Source organism: Babylonia areolata, chromosome 21 (genome assembly GCF_041734735.1).
Source record: "Babylonia areolata isolate BAREFJ2019XMU chromosome 21, ASM4173473v1, whole genome shotgun sequence".
Taxonomy (NCBI): domain Eukaryota; kingdom Metazoa; phylum Mollusca; class Gastropoda; order Neogastropoda; family Buccinidae; genus Babylonia; species Babylonia areolata.
In genome coordinates, this window is record NC_134896.1 from 10,041,076 (window position 1) to 10,058,008 (window position 16,933).

At 43.8% G+C, this 16,933-nt stretch overlaps 1 protein-coding gene across 1 annotated transcript in view; it reads left to right on the forward strand.

Moving 5' to 3' along the window:
- The window catches only part of LOC143296296 (uncharacterized), a 41,765-nt gene that overhangs the window by 2,130 nt on the left and 22,702 nt on the right, over positions 1-16,933 (forward strand). Inside the window, exons 4-16 of the mRNA XM_076608147.1 lie at positions 430-526; positions 1,154-1,264; positions 1,628-2,136; positions 4,650-6,133; positions 7,855-7,891; positions 9,058-9,339; positions 9,770-10,435; positions 11,793-12,069; positions 12,472-12,615; positions 13,338-14,439; positions 15,037-15,226; positions 15,770-15,889; positions 16,732-16,908. Of these exons, the coding sequence (XP_076464262.1) occupies positions 430-526; positions 1,154-1,264; positions 1,628-2,136; positions 4,650-6,133; positions 7,855-7,891; positions 9,058-9,339; positions 9,770-10,435; positions 11,793-12,069; positions 12,472-12,615; positions 13,338-14,439; positions 15,037-15,226; positions 15,770-15,889; positions 16,732-16,908 (5,196 nt within the window). The remainder of the gene's footprint in view (positions 1-429; positions 527-1,153; positions 1,265-1,627; positions 2,137-4,649; positions 6,134-7,854; positions 7,892-9,057; positions 9,340-9,769; positions 10,436-11,792; positions 12,070-12,471; positions 12,616-13,337; positions 14,440-15,036; positions 15,227-15,769; positions 15,890-16,731; positions 16,909-16,933) is intronic.

The following is a 16,933-nucleotide window of genomic DNA, read 5'->3' on the forward strand; positions in this document are numbered from 1 at the left end:
ATCTTTTATTCATGATTGGATTTATAGTCCTTCGAGAACCTATCATCACCATCACAGACAAAGAAGGTTTTGAAATAGATCTTCATTGCACCCCACCACTGTAGTTAAGTGGTTAGTGTCATTTGAGCAAAGGCATGGGGGACCATGTGAGCTCAGCTCAGGTCCGCCTGAACAGAAGTAATTTAACCCAAAGTCTAAATGCCTCTACTCCACCCTCGTACTCTAATGCCTTTATCCATAATTTTTGTGTTCATGTGCACTTAAGCACATTTGACTCTTTGTCCATATATGTGTGCAATCTGTGGATGGTCTGAGAGTTCCTATGTCAAAATTTCCATTTCACCAGTTTATTCTGAAGTTGTTAAATGTTCACAAATAACTTTGAGAAGTAAAATGAAGGAAAAAAACAAGCAGTGTGTTGTTTTACAGCCTCCACCCCCTCTTCCATCCCAGACACCCTGGCAGCCCCCGCCTCCTGCTGATGAACCACCCAAACCTCCCCCGCCTCAGCCAGCACTAACAGAAGGTAAGTCCATTGTCTTTATGTATGCATGCTATATTACATCAGACATCACAGATGGCAATCATACAAGTGTTTTATCCAGGAATAGATCTCAAGTTGTTGAAGATCTGTATAAATCTTTTGGGAAAATGTTAGGTAGGTTCATTTTCCATCTCTGGTCTTGTTGTTGATCCCATATCTGAAATTTGCAGGTTTCTTATTTTGTTTAAATGCTTGAAAAGGCTTTCTTGAGAACACATCACAGCAACTTACTTGCTGTATTTTTATGGTGTCATTTGGGTGTTTATTATGTAAGGAGTCAAACTTCGGGAAAGAAAATTCTGTTCTGTTCTGTTCTCTGTCTTTTCTGTCTTGTGGACATGCTGGTATGTGTGTGAATACACCCCTCACACACACTTACACACATACATTCACATACACACGCATGCACACACACACACACACACACACATACACTCACATACAGTCATGGGCAGACAGACTGACAGACAGGCAGGCTGTGAAATATATGATATAATGTACAAATGTTTTCTACAAATGAATGGATGTGTTAGATATCTAAGGGTAAACTTTTATAAATGTGTCACACTTAAACGTAATTTTAGGAAGAAAATTTCCTGTTTGCTGCAGATCCTGCACTGAAATCCCAAATGGAGGGCCTGATGAGGGAGGAGAAAGAGTTTGTGGTCCAGTACGACCAGTGGAAACAGCAGTACCATGACTGGCAAGAGCAGAACAAAAGTTAGTCCTCTTTCCTGACTGATACTGCTGTTTGTGATATACAGTATGAAAGTTGATTATTGTTATTGATGGTTATTTTTGGTTGTTGAGTTGTGAGAAGTAACAGACTCTCTTTGTAGGTGGGGTGTGTGTTTAGGTGTGGATTTGCCTGTGTGTTTATGTGTATGTGTTGTGTTTCTATATGTGCTTGTGTATTTTTCATTTGTTTTTGTGTAACAGAGTGAAATAATATGATAGATATTTGCTTTGGAAATTTAAGCATTTATGCTAATGGAATGAACATAGATTGGTGATAGAATCGTTTGAAAAACTTTGTGCTTTAATCCATTAGGGCATTTTTAAGCTGTTATTTTTATTTTACAGATCACCCCAACAAAGAGCAGTTTGGTAAGTACCTGGCTCAGTGGAAGGAATATGAACAGCAAATGGAGGAACGACGCAAGGATATAGACTCTCGTAAAAAAGCCCTTCAGGACTCCATGAAGAGACCCAGCACATCCACAGCACCGCCCCAAGGTCCACCACCTCCTGCTGGTGGGAGAAACCAACGACCAGCTGGAGCATCTGCACCACCTCAAGGAACCCCAGGAGGGCCTCAGGGTTCGAACCCCACCCCAAGAGCACCTGGAGCACCACAGCTCCAGGGTTCAAGAGGGCCAATCCCAGGAGGAATGATGCAGCAAGGAGTTGGAGGTCCGAACCAGCAGTACCCCTCTGGAGGGTTTGACAGTGAAGTCGCCAGGCAGGAGCAGTACAGGCCATTGCCTGTGTCCTCTGCGCCTTCAGGTCCTGGTCAGGGCCCGTCATCAGGCTACCAGCAGAGAGGGTCAACGGCAGGGCTGCTGCCCACTCCCGAAGGGGGTCCTCACCAGGTGAGTCATCAGTAAACCCTCCCCATGTACAGATGTCTGTGCTGGGTTTGGTAGCGTTGTTGAATGTGATGTCATGTGCCATGTACAGTTATGTGTTTGTTGGAAGCCCTGTATGAGGAGAAATAAATTTGTGTTCAAAGCTCATTTAGATTTGATAAAAAAGAGACAAAGAGCTCTTATTGCACCAGTGTTTAAAGACATGGGAAATTGTTTGGTTTTGTTCATTTACTCACCCTTGTACACCACTGTGTATTACCAAAGACCAAAACACACTCAGTAAAAGCAGCAGATTCACAAAGCAACAAATAAGCCTAAATAACAATAAAGGCAAGGGAGAGGGAAGGAGGGATTGATATTAAGGGTAGGAATGGGCAATTGCGAACAGGGTGTCATTGCGAACAGATTGTATACCGCCCCACTTTGAAGTGTTCTTAACAGTTTATTTCACAATTTAACGTCTGCTTCGACCTTTTTCTAATACCCTAATGAATATCCATTTCCAAGAACCAGTCAAACATCAGCTATTTCTGGCTATTTCTGCGCTCGCTCTTCTCTTTACGCACCACTGCCGACAAAGGTTACAGACGTGCTCTGAAAATCCTAAAATCAAGAGAGGCAAGTCGTAGGACTTGAACTTTGACACAGTTTAAAATAGTTGATTTGATCGGATATGTTAAAAGCGCATTACCAGTGCTGGGAGAATTTAAGAAACATATTGGTGACAGATCAGAACGTCAGTTTTGACAGGAATGGGATATTTTGACATGAGTATATTTGTGAACGATGCTGCACAGTTACTGAGCACTCTCAAAAGGGTGTGTTTGTGTGGGGTGTGTGTTAGAATGTCTGTCTGTGTGTTTGTGTGCATGTGTGATCAAAACCAACAAGACAACAGTCTGGTGTGATGTTCCAGTAATGTTATGTCTAATGAGTTAAATATTTGCTTCTGTTTTAATTATCTACATATACCAAAGCCATCGTTCACAATTATACTTGCTCGTACGCTTTTACCCACAGGCACCCTTTCTATTTCAAACTTAGACAAAATGTCAAAGAGCAGACAAACTTTTCCTGATGCAACCAGTCGGAGAAAGCCTTCAAAAACAAAAGGACTATGTTTGACTATCGTACGACAAGTTATCATTACAGTACACACGTTGAGCTGGTCGTTTTGACTGGATCGTTAGCAATTAGGCATACCTACCATATAAAGGAGGTGTATTTAAATGTTTTCGCAAATGTCAAATAAGATATATTACAACTACAAATTGAGAAAGTTCATAAAACTGTTGGTTGTAAAACAAGACAGCACTTTTGATAAGTGTCCAACTTTTCAGACCATAGATCTGTCTTCTGGGACTGTGTTAATTCGTAATGTCAGTGGAGGTTAAGGCAAGACCTAGAAAAGTTTTTTTTAACTTTGATCAGTGAAGGAACCAAAAATGGACAGAGAAGGGAGTACAGATCAGGTTGTGGACATAAAAGAGGAAAAAGAAGCCACAGGAGGTGGATGAAGGAGGTCTAGAGTAGGGGGGATGGTGACATGGGTTGAAGAAAGAGAAAAATGATGATAATCAATAATAGATATATCATTTATGCGGTTTTTTATGTTATTATTGTTTTTCTTTTTCTTTTTTTTTGTCGTTAAAAACTTTCTATATTTGAAATTTTTACATATTTGCAATGAACTGTAACCCTTTATAATTGCAGTGAACTGTAACTCTTTCCCACCCCCTTCTCCCCTTACTCTCTCTTACACACAAACACATAACACTCACACACCAGTACCCAAACTTCATTAAAACATAATTTACTTAAATGAAATTAGCCTTTCCACTGACAAACCCATCAAAACGCTCTCAACACACCCAGATTTGAACAGAGTGACAGAGAGAGGTAGGAGGGAGGAAGACAGAGAGAGAAAGAGGGAGAGAAGGGAGTGATGGGGAGGGGCGCAGGATTGTACATGTCAGAATATTTAATTTAAATTACACATACTTAACCGTGACCCACTAGTGCAGACTCCGGCAGGGGTCTGATTCCTGCAGTCTGCACTAGTGGGTCACGATAAGTATGTTACTTAAACGCAATTTTAGGAAGAAAATTTGCTTTAAATGCATAGTGGTTGATGAATTTTTCAAAAGTGTTTTCTGAAAAATGGCTTTAGTGACAAAAACTTTCCAGCCAGTGGTTTTGAATAAAGTCAGTATCAGGGTTCATTCACAATCAATTAGAATAAAGGCAAGAATTTTACACTCGTTGATCCAAGTTTTTTTTTTTTCTTTTAAAGTTTTATGCATGGAAATATGTTCAGTGATTTGTGAGAAATCATTGTTCTCATAGTTTGGTTATTTGCTTCAGAACTGGAAGAGGTGCAGAATAGGTAATGCACAATGTGAAATTTGTATGACTGAAAGATATCTTTGTCTTTTCTTGTGTATTTTAAATTTATTTTTAAAAGTCCTATATGTATGTGTTTATTGTAAATTTATATGGACATTTCTTCCTTCCAGGATCCACTGCCTGGCACCACAGCCATGCCTGACACAGGGGAGAGAGGGGAAGATGACATGGATCTGGATGACACAGGACAGGAGGACATGAACCAGGGCCTGCAGGATTTTTCACGGCCACCACCGTTCACAGGCCCACAGGGCAACCAGGACCAAGAAGGCAACTACAGAGGACCCGGCCCACAGAACTATGGCGGACACTTTCAGGGTGGCAGAGGTGGCCCCCAGGGATTCCGGGGTGGTGGGCCACAAAACTTCAGGGGAGGACAGAATTTTCAAGGGGGCAATTTCCAGGGGGGCAATTTCCAGGGGGGTAATTTTCAGGGAGGGCCAAATTACTTGGGTGACCGTGGCTGGCAGGGCCAGGAGGAGGATCAGTGTGGACAGGGGGGAGGTGGGGGTGGGGACAGGTGGCAGGACCAGGAGAACTGGCAGGGAGCACCTCCCTTCCAGGGTCAGAGGGGGGGCTTCCGTGGCAGAGGGGGGCCACCCAATCAGAGAGGGAGAGGGGGTGGCCCTGACAGCATGGGTGGCCAGGGACAAGGGATGGGGCGGGGAGGGTTTGGTGGTCCAGATCCCTACATGGGCCAGGACAACTCGGGAGACATGGGGTACAGTGGCCCTGACAGTGGTCCTGGGCGAGGCAGGGGTGGTGGTGGAAGGTATGGTGAGGACAGTGACATGGCCATGAACCAGGGGGACATGGGATGGAGTGGACGTGACAGTATTGGGTCAGGAGAAATGAAACGCGGAGGGTTCAGAGGAAGAGGCATGGGACCTGACGGGTTCAGGGGTCGCGGGGGTCCTCCACCCTTCAGGGGACGAGGGGGCTTCACGGATCATGGTGGAAACTTTGGAGAAGACAACTTTGAAGACATGGAGGGTGAGGGGAACACAGACCAGTTCGGGCAGAACCAAGATTTCCATGACCAGCCACACAGAATGGGTGAACCACCACCATACCATGGAATGCGGGGGGGCCGGGGAGGGCCGGGCATGGGGGGGCGGGGAGGGCCAGCAGGCATGGGGGGGCGAGGAGGGCCGGGACAGTTCTCAGGCAGAGGAGGCCCTGCGCATCGAGGGCGGGGCGGTCCCTGGCAGCAAGGTCCACACCGCGACGATTGGGGGGGACAGGACTGCTATGGCCAGGAAGACTGTAGCCAGGACCAAGGGTTTGACAACCCTGATGACTATGGCGGAGATGGGGGTTATAACCAGTTTTCATCCCGCGGTCGAGGTGGTCCTCCCAGAGGTAGAGGGGGCCCTGGATTCAACGCCCCCAGGGGCGGTGGCATGATGGGGGGACCCCCTGACTTCCCTGGCCCCTATGACCAGAGGGGAAGGGGCCGTGGTCTGCTGGGACCTGGCCCTCCACCACGAGGCCGGGGTCGGGGCGGAGGTCCTATGCCTCTCATGAACATGCACTTTGATGAGCACACGATGGAGCAAAGGCTGGCAGAGACTGAAGAGGTGGAAAATGACAAGTGAGTTCTTTACTGGTGATGTCTGTGATCTGAAAAATCAAGCATTTTAAGAAAAAAAAACTTCTGTTGATTTGTAAGTAATTGAGTATTTTGTTGAAATATCTGTTTTTTATGTATGGTTTGATTTAAATGCCATAGTACTAGCATCATCTCTTTGCAAGAGATTTCTGTGTCTGTTCAGGTTCTTGTTTTTGGGTCGAGCATGTTGCCTTTGATGAATGCTATGTATTTTCAATATTTTCCTTTTCTCTTTACCATGTGTGTGCATGCATGTGTGTATGTGTGTGTGTGTGTACGTAAAATACATTTTCTCAACTGCTAATGTGGAGTTTTCTCCAAAATTTTACTTGGAACAGCTCTTTTTGAGGTGGGTTCTTTTCTGTATAAGAGCAAGCAAACAATCCTATCTTCTGAACTTGAGGGCCCAGACTGCTGCAGAAGGTTTAGTGTGAGGGAGAGGCAAGATATCGTGACTCTCATTTGAACCATGGACATGAGTTCTTCATGCTCTCTGGATAGGTGTATTATCTACTGAACCACCATGGCACTGAATTGGTTTTTAATTTGGCGTGTGTCTGTGTGTGTGTGGGAAGAAATATTTTTTTACTTTGGGCAACAGAGATTTACCAGCTTTGTAATATAGTTGGATCAAAATTGTGTTTCAGTATTAATTGATATCATGTAACACTGGAAATCAGATGATTCACAATACCTGAACAGTCCCTTATTCTGTCGCATAAACAGGGCTGCCTACCGTCCCGGGGTATGGGTATTTGTCCCGGAAAACAATGAAAACGGACAGTCCGTCCCGGGAATCCACTTTTCGGTTTCGTGTCCCGGGAAAAAGTCTTTAGGCGAATACGCATCGACTGACTATGGCCACACCGCCAAAAGTGTGACCAGCGCGCATGCGTATAGGCCGATGTGGAACTTTCGAGAGAGATTGAAATAATGGCGTCGAAGCGAAGCAGCAAGGAGTGCGAATCTACATCGAAGAAGAAAGCAAACGGCATCAAACTTTCATTGCGAAGTACACCGAGACATGGCCATTTATTAAGCGCGGCAAGACAGACACTTACGCTTGTTGTGAAATTTGTGCCTGCGAGTTTTCCATCGGTTCAGGAGGACGGGACGAAATCACTCGCCATGTGTCGACTGAAAAGCATAAAAAAACACACCAAAATTCGCGAAGCTCAGATGACTTTCCAGATCACTGGATTTCTTCAGCGTGCGAGAAAGGAGGAGAACCGTGACGCTGATGCAGTCATAAGAGCGGAGACCATGATGGTAGACTTAGCTGTTGAGCTGAATTTGCCAATAGCTGCCCTGGATAAGTTCAGCAAAGCAGTGAAACTTATGTTCCCCGACTCTGACATTGCTAAGCAGTTTCAGTGTGCGAGAAGCAAAGGCACAGCTACCGGTCTCTTCAGCCCTAGCACAGCTAAACTCACCTTTGGAGATGTTGTACATAGTGTAAATAAAGGTAATTTTTCATTTCATTTTCTTTGAGGTGGTAAAATCTGACGTCATAAGAGGTGTCCCTGGAAATCAGGCTTTGTCCCTGGTTTTTAAGATGTGTGTCCCTGGAACTTGAAAAGGGGGGTAGGCAGCACTGCATAAAACCAATGTCAGCTGGTGGGAGCCACTTTTTTTGTTGTTGTTGATGTGTCAGTCATAGGTTTTAATGATAATTGACTTCTTTTTTTTCCCTTTCTTTGCAGGGAGCCTGAGTTTGGAAGTGAATCAATTGAGGAAAAGGTGAGAAATACATGTAATTTGTAAATGACTGTCACCAAAATTAAAAACTTATCTGGTATACCATGACATTTTAGTGTGTTTATTCTACCAGTAATTAGTCTGACTTTACGACTCTTTGTGCACTTCGTGTCTGGCTGTCTGCATTTGTTCAGAAAAGTTGTATTTTTTTCCTTTTTTTTGTTGTTCAGAATTTTAATAACCCTCTTACATTAATTCCGGCCTGCAGCTGTGTCGGGCATGGATTGGAATTTTCAACTACACTGTCACCTGACCTTTGCCCACTTGTCATCAATGAAACTTTCCCCATGAAAGCTAGGTAGAACCAGTGAAAAAATAATGCTAATGAAGATGGTATACATAGTTTCATTCACACGAGAGGAGTCAGAAATTTGGCACATTCATTTTCTCAGACTGCTTGCACTCAAATGGAGGGGGAGAAGCACACATAGGAAGAATAAGAAGATATACTACAATGAATGGAGGTGTTTCAGAAATGAATATAGAATTGAATGTTGAAATCTATAAAGAAGAATATTTGGAAGAGAATAAAGTGGTGGAGAGTGATTCAGAAAGCATCGTGCCACTTTCTGCATTTCAGTCAATGTAGTATTTTACATTAGCACCGGCTGACGTAAAAAGTTTCTACCTGCAAACAGGCCCTGTTCACATACTACAGATGGACAGTGACTGTAGCACTGAATATTCTTGAAAATGTATATGGATGCATGTGTATATTTCTTTGCGCTAAACAAACATGTTATCTGGGAGTTGCGTTTACATTTGTCATTATCAGTTTGACTGAAAAACATGTATATTTTGTTATACTCGTTTGGTGGAATGTGTGACACTTGATATGGATTACTGTTGTGGTCAGAGTAACAAAGCAAGTGAAGGCCAGACTGTGTTTACTTATTTTTGACTCACAAGTGCATGTTCAGCCTGTTATTACTAACAACATAATGTCACCATGGTTTTTCCTTGAATTTGCATCTGTTTATCACTTCTGCAAAATATGATTATTCCGTTATAAATAGTATTTCATTAAGACTATGATTACTTAGGGAACCCTGATTTCCTTGCACAAAAACTGTATAAATATGAATACTAGAAAGAGTGTGTCAGTTGATGCAAGAGAGTTAAAGATATCCGCATTGTTCCTTCTGCAGGAGCCTGCCTCCTCTGACATCACACAGAAGCCAGTGGGGGTTCCTCAGGGGAAGCCCCTAAGTGGAAAAGACCTGGGCCTGGGTGACAAGCTGCCCCTGTCCTTCGGCCGAGGAGGGGGGTTTGAAATAGAGGAGGACGATCAAGAAGAGGAATCGGAAGCGCAGGGGTGGCAAATGGGCCGAGGCCATGGAAGAGGGAGAGGCAGGGGCCGTGGGCGTGGAGGATTTCACCAACAAGTGGATGAGGAGGAGACGGAGGATTTTCTTGCTGATGATGGCATGGTCAGAATCCAGGGAACAAGCGTGTTTGAGTTGATGACATTTTATTTTAGAAATTTTGTTTGTTACCAGGGTTTGTCAGGACAATTGCTGACTTGTCTTTTATGATAGATAACAAAATGGTATGAAACATATCAGGAGCCTTAGTTTTTCTTTCTGTTTCTTACGGTTCAGTTTGAAATGTTTTGATTCTGACAGTTTGAGATCATTTTTATGATGTTGGATGTTGGAAGGCTTGTTTATCTGCACTTGTTTCCTCCTCTACTTAGCTGTTGTTTTTATATTTGAAAACAGTGAATGTTTGATTGATAGTATATTCGCTGTTGTTATCTTATTTGGAAATGGAATATATTTGGTAAATATTATGTATTAATTCTTTATATGTGCATTAGAATACTTGTTACAGTTTTTCGCTTTTGTTTCCTTCCCTCAGGTGCATGAAGAAAGTGGGCGGGGAAGAAGCGGGGCATTTGACAGAGGACGAGGAAGAGGCGGGGCTTTTGGTGAACGCGGCAGGGGAAGAGGTGACCATTTCAATGAGCGTGGCCGAGGGAAGGGAGGCTTTGGTGAGCGTGGCCGAGGAAGAGGCAGAGCCTATGATGAAGGCGGTCCTGAAATGGGCGGAGCTTACGGTGAAAGTGGTCCAGAAATGGGAGGAGCTTTTGAGGACAGCAGCTGGGGAGGAGACAGAGGTTATGATGAACGAGGTCGTGGAAGAGGCAGACATTTTGTGGAAGGAGGGCGAGGAAGAGGTGGGCCCTTTGGCGGTTTCAGCCAGGACAGAGGAGAGGAGTATGAGGATTTTGAGCAGGGACCTGATAATTTGTTTGGAGAGAGAGGACGGGGCAGGGGCAGACCTTACAGTCGGGGCGGGCCACAAGGAAGGGGGAGGGGCCAGTACCCAGGGGAAAGAGACGTGGAGGGGGGTGCGGAAAGGCGACCAGGTCCTTGGGGCCCTGAAAAGGATTTGGAACCCATGGATCCAGCAGACCCCATGGGACCTCACAGACCGCCAAGGCCAGAAGACTGGCCCCCACCTCGGAGGGATCCTCTCAGAGATCCTGCAGATCCCTACTTTGATGATCCCTACCGCAGGCCGGTAAGATCTTGGTTGTCATTGTAGTTCTTTTTTTAACTTGAATGGTGCTCATTGCAGACCATTGATTATTGTTTTAGCTTTCCTCCCTTGCCTCTTTTGCAGACCAGCCTACCATTACGTTTTCTGTAGTTTCAATAGAAATCAGTGAAAAACTACTGGACTATGGTCACAAATTTTAAAATACAGTTTTTGCGTGATGGAAAATAATATTTTGAAATGATGGTCTTACGTGGTCCGAATTCGGCACGGCCGTGTTGTGTATAACCGTAGTTACAAAAACGCTCACTTCCAGCACTCGAGATGGTGACTAAGAAAGCGAAGTGTGTCCATAAGACTGATAGAGAAGACAGTGACGAAGAAAGCGGGAAAATTCATTCATCTTTCAAGAAAAGTCTGGACAAAACTTCTGAAATAAGTATTAGGAGACTGTACTCAAAGCATGCGGGAAAGGCCCAGAGTTTGCGCCCTGTATTGCTTGTCGGGAGCAATGCCAAAGGCAGTCGACATAGGCATAAGCAGCAAACACATGCTGTTCTCCATTTATTCAGTTGATAGTCTCCATTGCTACAATCAGACTCTGTACATCGTATGCATACTAAAAGAAACAAAAAAAATATGAAGCAAAAAGTCAGAAAAAAAGAAGGCTGCTGTTTCACACTGTCTGCCTCTCTCTGTTTTGCTCACAATTTCAGAGAACCAGTCAAATTTAAGAGCACAGATCATGTGATGCACTCTATACATCATGGAAGCATGGAACTCAACAGCTGTCTATTGAATTATGAATTCTGTCTCCTTCTCATTTTCTCTGTCTTTTTTTGCAGTGTGTTGTGTGTGTGTGTGCGTGAGTGTGCATGCGTGCATGCTTTGATCATAGCTGAAAAAAAAATACAGCTTGAGTCCCAACACTACTGAAAATTGGCATTTGTGGGATTTAGAACTACTGGAGGACATCTTAGAGGTTAGGTAGGTCTGCTTTTGTAAGCTTTCCACAGCTTTTTAAGATAATTGCTTTCTTGTTTTGTGATTGCAAATGTAGGGATGACCTGTTGTATTCGTATTGCTGAGAACTGGCTGTATGTATTGACAGTATTTTTACGTCATATGTACTTTGAGTCTTTGACGTATGATAATATTTCCAGTAACTGCCAAGTTTTAACAACAGCATTAAAGGTTCAGAATGCATAATTGTAGTTATTTAAGAAATTGACAATGACATTTCTTTCATCTGAATGGCTTGATTATTTTCATTCATTTTTTCATCAAGAATTTCCCCCTTTGATTACAGCATGTTTTTAATGTTGATGAAAACACGAGAATTTCCTAACCACCATCTGATTGGATTTGTATTTCCTGGCAGCCATTTGAGCCTCGTGCTCCAGTTGACCCCTATGACCCATATATGCGAAGACCCTTTGGAAGAGAGTATGACCCATACCTTGACCGTAATCCTGCACCTGGGGAGCGACGGTTGAGAGAGGACCCATACAGAGACTCCTATGGTCGTGACCCAGACCCTTGGGCCAGAGAGCGACCACTGCCAGCTGAACCTGAGAAGCGCCTGTTTGTGCCTGCAGAGAGCATCGACTATGGGCATGCTTCAAAGGCTGTACCTGCGGCAAACGACACTCCTAAAGGTTGGTCCTTGTTCATCTCTGAGCACCTGAATTGATGATAATTTCTGCTGTTTTTCCGGTCTGTTTGTGAGCATTTATATTGCTTTTGATGATTTTGGCCTTTAGTCCTGTCTGTTACACATTTTTTTTGTGTGGTTTGTTCTGTTTAAACTTGCAGTCAAAGGTTTTTCTGTTTCACCCACTCTTTGATTTTTTTTTTCTCTGATTTAGATTTGCTTTTAATATTTTGAGAGTTTCACACTTTCTTATATTCGTTGTGTTGTTTTCCCTATTTAAATATGTCATTTGGTTGTGGAAAAATGTTTAATGATGCACACAAAGAAGACATTGTTTTTATCTTTACTTTTCCATTGATAACATTTTCATTACTTTGCATGATGTTGTTTTTCTCTTTGTCACCAGTGAAGCCAGAAGTAATTGAGTATGGTCATAGTTCAAAGACGAATGACCCGCTGGCTGACTTGGATCGGGAAGCACAGCGCTTTGAAAGGGACAAAGCTGACAGATTGGCACGGTTAGACTGGGAAGACACTTCCTTCCGCAGAGGTGACCCAAAAGCACTGGTGTTATTCAAATGTTTGTGGTGTTTGAGTGAGTGTGCATCTATGAGTGTGAGTGAGTGAGTGTGTCTGTGTGCATTTTTGTAAGTGTAGTGTGTATGCATGTCATGAGGTGGAGTTGTGGCCTAGTGTTAACGCGTTTGCCTTAGAAGTGAGAGAATCTGAACGCACAGGATTGAATACCACACTTGTCAGTATTTTCTTCCTTCCACTTATCCTTGAGTGGGAGTCTGGACACTAGTTGTTTGGATGTGTGGCATGCACTTAGCACACATAAAAGAACCCACAGCAACAAATGGTAGTCCCTGGCAAAATTCTTTAGATAAATCTGCTTTGATAGGAAAACAAATGCTGATGCACTAAGAAAAAAAGAAAAAAAAAAGAAAGAAAAAAAAAGGCACTGCATTGTTGCTCTCCTTGGTTGTCAGAGGCTGTTTGAGACGCATACCACTGAACACTTTCCAGGCTGTGGGAGTTTGTCTCACTACCATTCCTGGCTATAGCAACCCAGAATGCCTGCCATTCAGTGAACCTGTTGTTTCTTGTGTTCCATGATGAATCTTTGTGTCTGTGATTGCGGCTTTTTAAAAATTTTATTTGTCTAGTATAATGCACTGAAACACAGATGGCAAAATGAGTGATGGCTGTCAGTCATATGACATTTTACCTTGGTGTTATTTAAAGCGACTTACCACTGTTGTTTGTCAGCAGAGGACAGTGGTCTTGGCCAGCCGGAGAGAGAAACGCTGAAGGAGGATGACAGGCATGACAGTGATCGCCGAGACTCCAGGGGCGGCCGAGGTGAACTGGACACTAGGGGATCTGGCTTCCCTGACGATAGAGGCAGACGTGATGACAGAAGCCGATTCGACTTGCGGCCACGTGACAGCCATGACAGGGAAAGCATTGATCGCTACAGGGATCGGTTTGGGGACAGAGGTGACAGGCCACCATATTCAGACAGGCTTGATCACCGAGAGGAACCCGGAAGGTCTGATCCCTTCAGGGAAAGAGGTAATCCAGAAGACAGAGGCAGCCCTGCAGCCAGAGAGGACAGAGTTGTGCGGGATTTTGAACGTGTCAGAGATGGACGGCCTGACCGCTATGACAGGGGTGGAGAACACCCAGGCTTTGGCAATGGAGCGGATCGATTTGACCGTGAGCCAGGCCACTGGGAGAGAGAGAGGACAGACCGAGATCGTGCAGAAAGAGACAGGTTTGGCAGAGACCGACCGGACACAGACCAGTTCAACAGAGGAGGTAGGGAGAACCTTGACAGAGACAGGATGGTCCCACCAGACCGAAGGGAAAGGGAGGACGTCTTTGACAGGGACAGAGACCCGTTCGGAAGAGACCGAGATCGAGATCGAGATCGGGATTCTTTTCGAAGAGAGCGGGATTCTTCAGGAAGAGACAGAGAATCCTTTGGCAGAGAGAGGGATGCCCTGGAACGAGAGAGAGACCCTTTCGGAAGAGACAGAGATGTGCATGGCAGATTGGAACGTACTGAGAGAGAGAGAGACTCGTTTGGGAGAGATCAAGATCAGTTTGGAAGGGACAGAGACCCTGTGGGGCGGGATAGGGATGTTTGGGGGAAAGACAGGGACACATTCGGAAGGCCTGATGCTCCTGGAAGACCAGACCGTGGAAGGCCTGATATTCCAGAGAGGGCTGGCTTTCCAGAGAGAGAGGACAGACCATTAGATTTCAGATCAGATTCTGGCCCTGGCCCTGGCCCTGGCCCTTCAGACTTGCGACCGAGGGAGGTTGATCGTCTCAGAGATTCAGATCGTGGTGGCTCGCGTGACAGGTGAGGAAATTGTTTTAGTTGATGGTGTTTTTTTCATGTTGTACACATCAGCTTTTATTTTATTTTATTTAAAAAAAAATTAACTGGGAATGAACTATTGGCGTTGGTTATTCTTTAGCTGATGAACGAGTGTTCTTCAGAGTGCGTGTGATGACTAATATACAAAAAATCATAAAATGTGTGAGCATTCTTGTTTGTGACTTTCTTCATTTGTGTGTTTTTAATGTTGGAAATGTGAACACTGAATATGGAAAATTCCTGCCAAATTAAAAAAAAAAAAAAAAAAAGTATTATTTGAGTAGGGCAGAGGGGTTGCTGGCATAGGACTAAACACTTGATGTTTGTGTTTTTTTTTCTCACATTTAACTTAAAACTGATTTGTGCTTTAGAAGTAGGTGGGGTAGGGACATCGCAGGACATAATCATTTACTTTAATTTGAAAGAAAAAAAAGCAGCAGCAGATTCTTAAGAACAAAAAAAAGAAAAAACCCAAATTTTTTGTCATAGATTTCCAAACACTGGAAGGTTTACATCATTTTGCTTGTTTGAAAAAAGAAAAAGAAAAAGAAAGAAATGTGCTTTCTTTATCCTCTCCAGGTCTCCACGAGATTTCAACCAGTCTCCCCGGGATTTCCACCCTCCCCCTTCAGCCTCGGCCAGTTTGGAGAAGGCCAAGGTGGAGGACTTGATATGTACCCCAGGTCGAGCAAGCCGTCCACCCCATCTGGTGGTCATTGTTCGCGGCCTGCCAGGAAGTGGCAAGACCTATGTCAGCAAGCTTCTCAGGGTGAGTGCTTCCCATCCAAAGATAACCAGTAAGATAGAACCAGTATGGTTTCAGTTTCGTTGAGGTTTTAAAGCATGCAGACTGATCCATATATGCTACACCACATCTGCTTAAAAACAAATAACAAATTAGTGCAGATTCCTGTTTTAAGCACTGGATGACAGGTTAAGTGTTGTGTGCATGGATTGGCCTTGTATGCTGCAATTTTTTCAGCCAATGGTTGTGGAGATGCTGTGGCAAATTTGGTTCTGATCCGGTGCTTACCAATTCTCAGGGTTCAGGAGTCCATTTCAGTATGGTGTTGTGTCTTTGGGAAAGGCATGTTAGTTTGATTTTTCGCACTCCACCCAGATGTGAATTGGTAGCTGACTTCAATTGGATAATGTTAAAATGGCAGGAGAGGACTGGGCCTTGCCATTGTATATAGACCCCCAGATAAGTAGATATGAATTCACTGTCCAGTGACTGTAAAAGGCTAAGGAACCTTTAAAAACTTTGTAATATTTTCGAGTCAAGTGATGACTGATAACTGCATTGTTTCAGGAGAAGGAAATAGCCAATGGGGGTGGTGCTCCACGCATGCTGTCCCTGGATGATTACTTCATGGTGGAGGTGGAGAAGAAAGAGGTGGACCCAGACACCGGGAAAAAGGTTACCAAGAAGGTAAGTGGTCCAGTCTCAAGTTTTCTTTCTTTTTCTCTTTCTTTTCATTTTTTTACTTTTGTTGTTATTAAATATTTGGAGTCCTTTACTGTACCATGTTAGACTGATGCAAACAAGGCATATTGGTTTGCTGTGTTGGCCAAAACTTGCCATATCTGCACCATATCAGTGACTCCCCCCTATCCCATGTAGGGTATCCCAAATTCCTGTGTACAGTCACACCAAGTCTCATCTGCCGTAGTTCGAGAGCCAGCAGTTTGCAGATAGCTGCCAGTGTTCGGTTAGGAAAAATAGTGGCTGGATGGGTCCAGATGTGGCTGTCATGCTGTGTATAGTTTTTTGGATGAGACAATAAACTTTCCTTTGTACGTATAAAGTAAGCACTTTGCGCACGTAAAAAATCCACAGCAATAAAAAGGTTGTCCTTAGCAAAAGGCTGGAGAAAAATTCACTTTGATAGTCAAACAAATATCTTGCAGGCAAAAAAAAAAAAAAAAAAAAAAGAAAAGGAAAGAAAAAGAGTGGTGCTACACTGTATTGGCATTTTCTCCTGATATATTGCAGCCCAAATGTCAAAGAGAAATGTTGTGACAAAAAGTAATACAGTACGGCACAATGTAGGGCATTCAGGATGAGCGGCATGGGGGTAATGGCACTGAAACTGCAGGGTTGACAACTTGGAAGATAGATGAGCAACAAAAAAGAAAGAAACTTTATATCTTAGAAAAGAAAAATCAGTGTACATGTTTCAGGGAAGTAAAGAGTTCAGAGTGAAAGAGTGAAAACTGATAGATTTGTCATTGTGTCTTCGACTACTGGGTTTGTGGGTGTCTGTCACACAGGTCCTGGAGTATGAGTATGAACAGGACATGGAGGAGGCCTACCTGCAAAGTCTGTTCAAGTCCTTCAAGAAAACGGTGGATGATGGCTTGTTCCCCTTCATCATTGTGGATGCCATCAACGAGAAAGTGAAGAGTTTTGAACCTTTCTGGAGCTACGCCAAGTCCAAAGGATTTCAGGTGAATTGGTTTTTAGTGTGTGTGT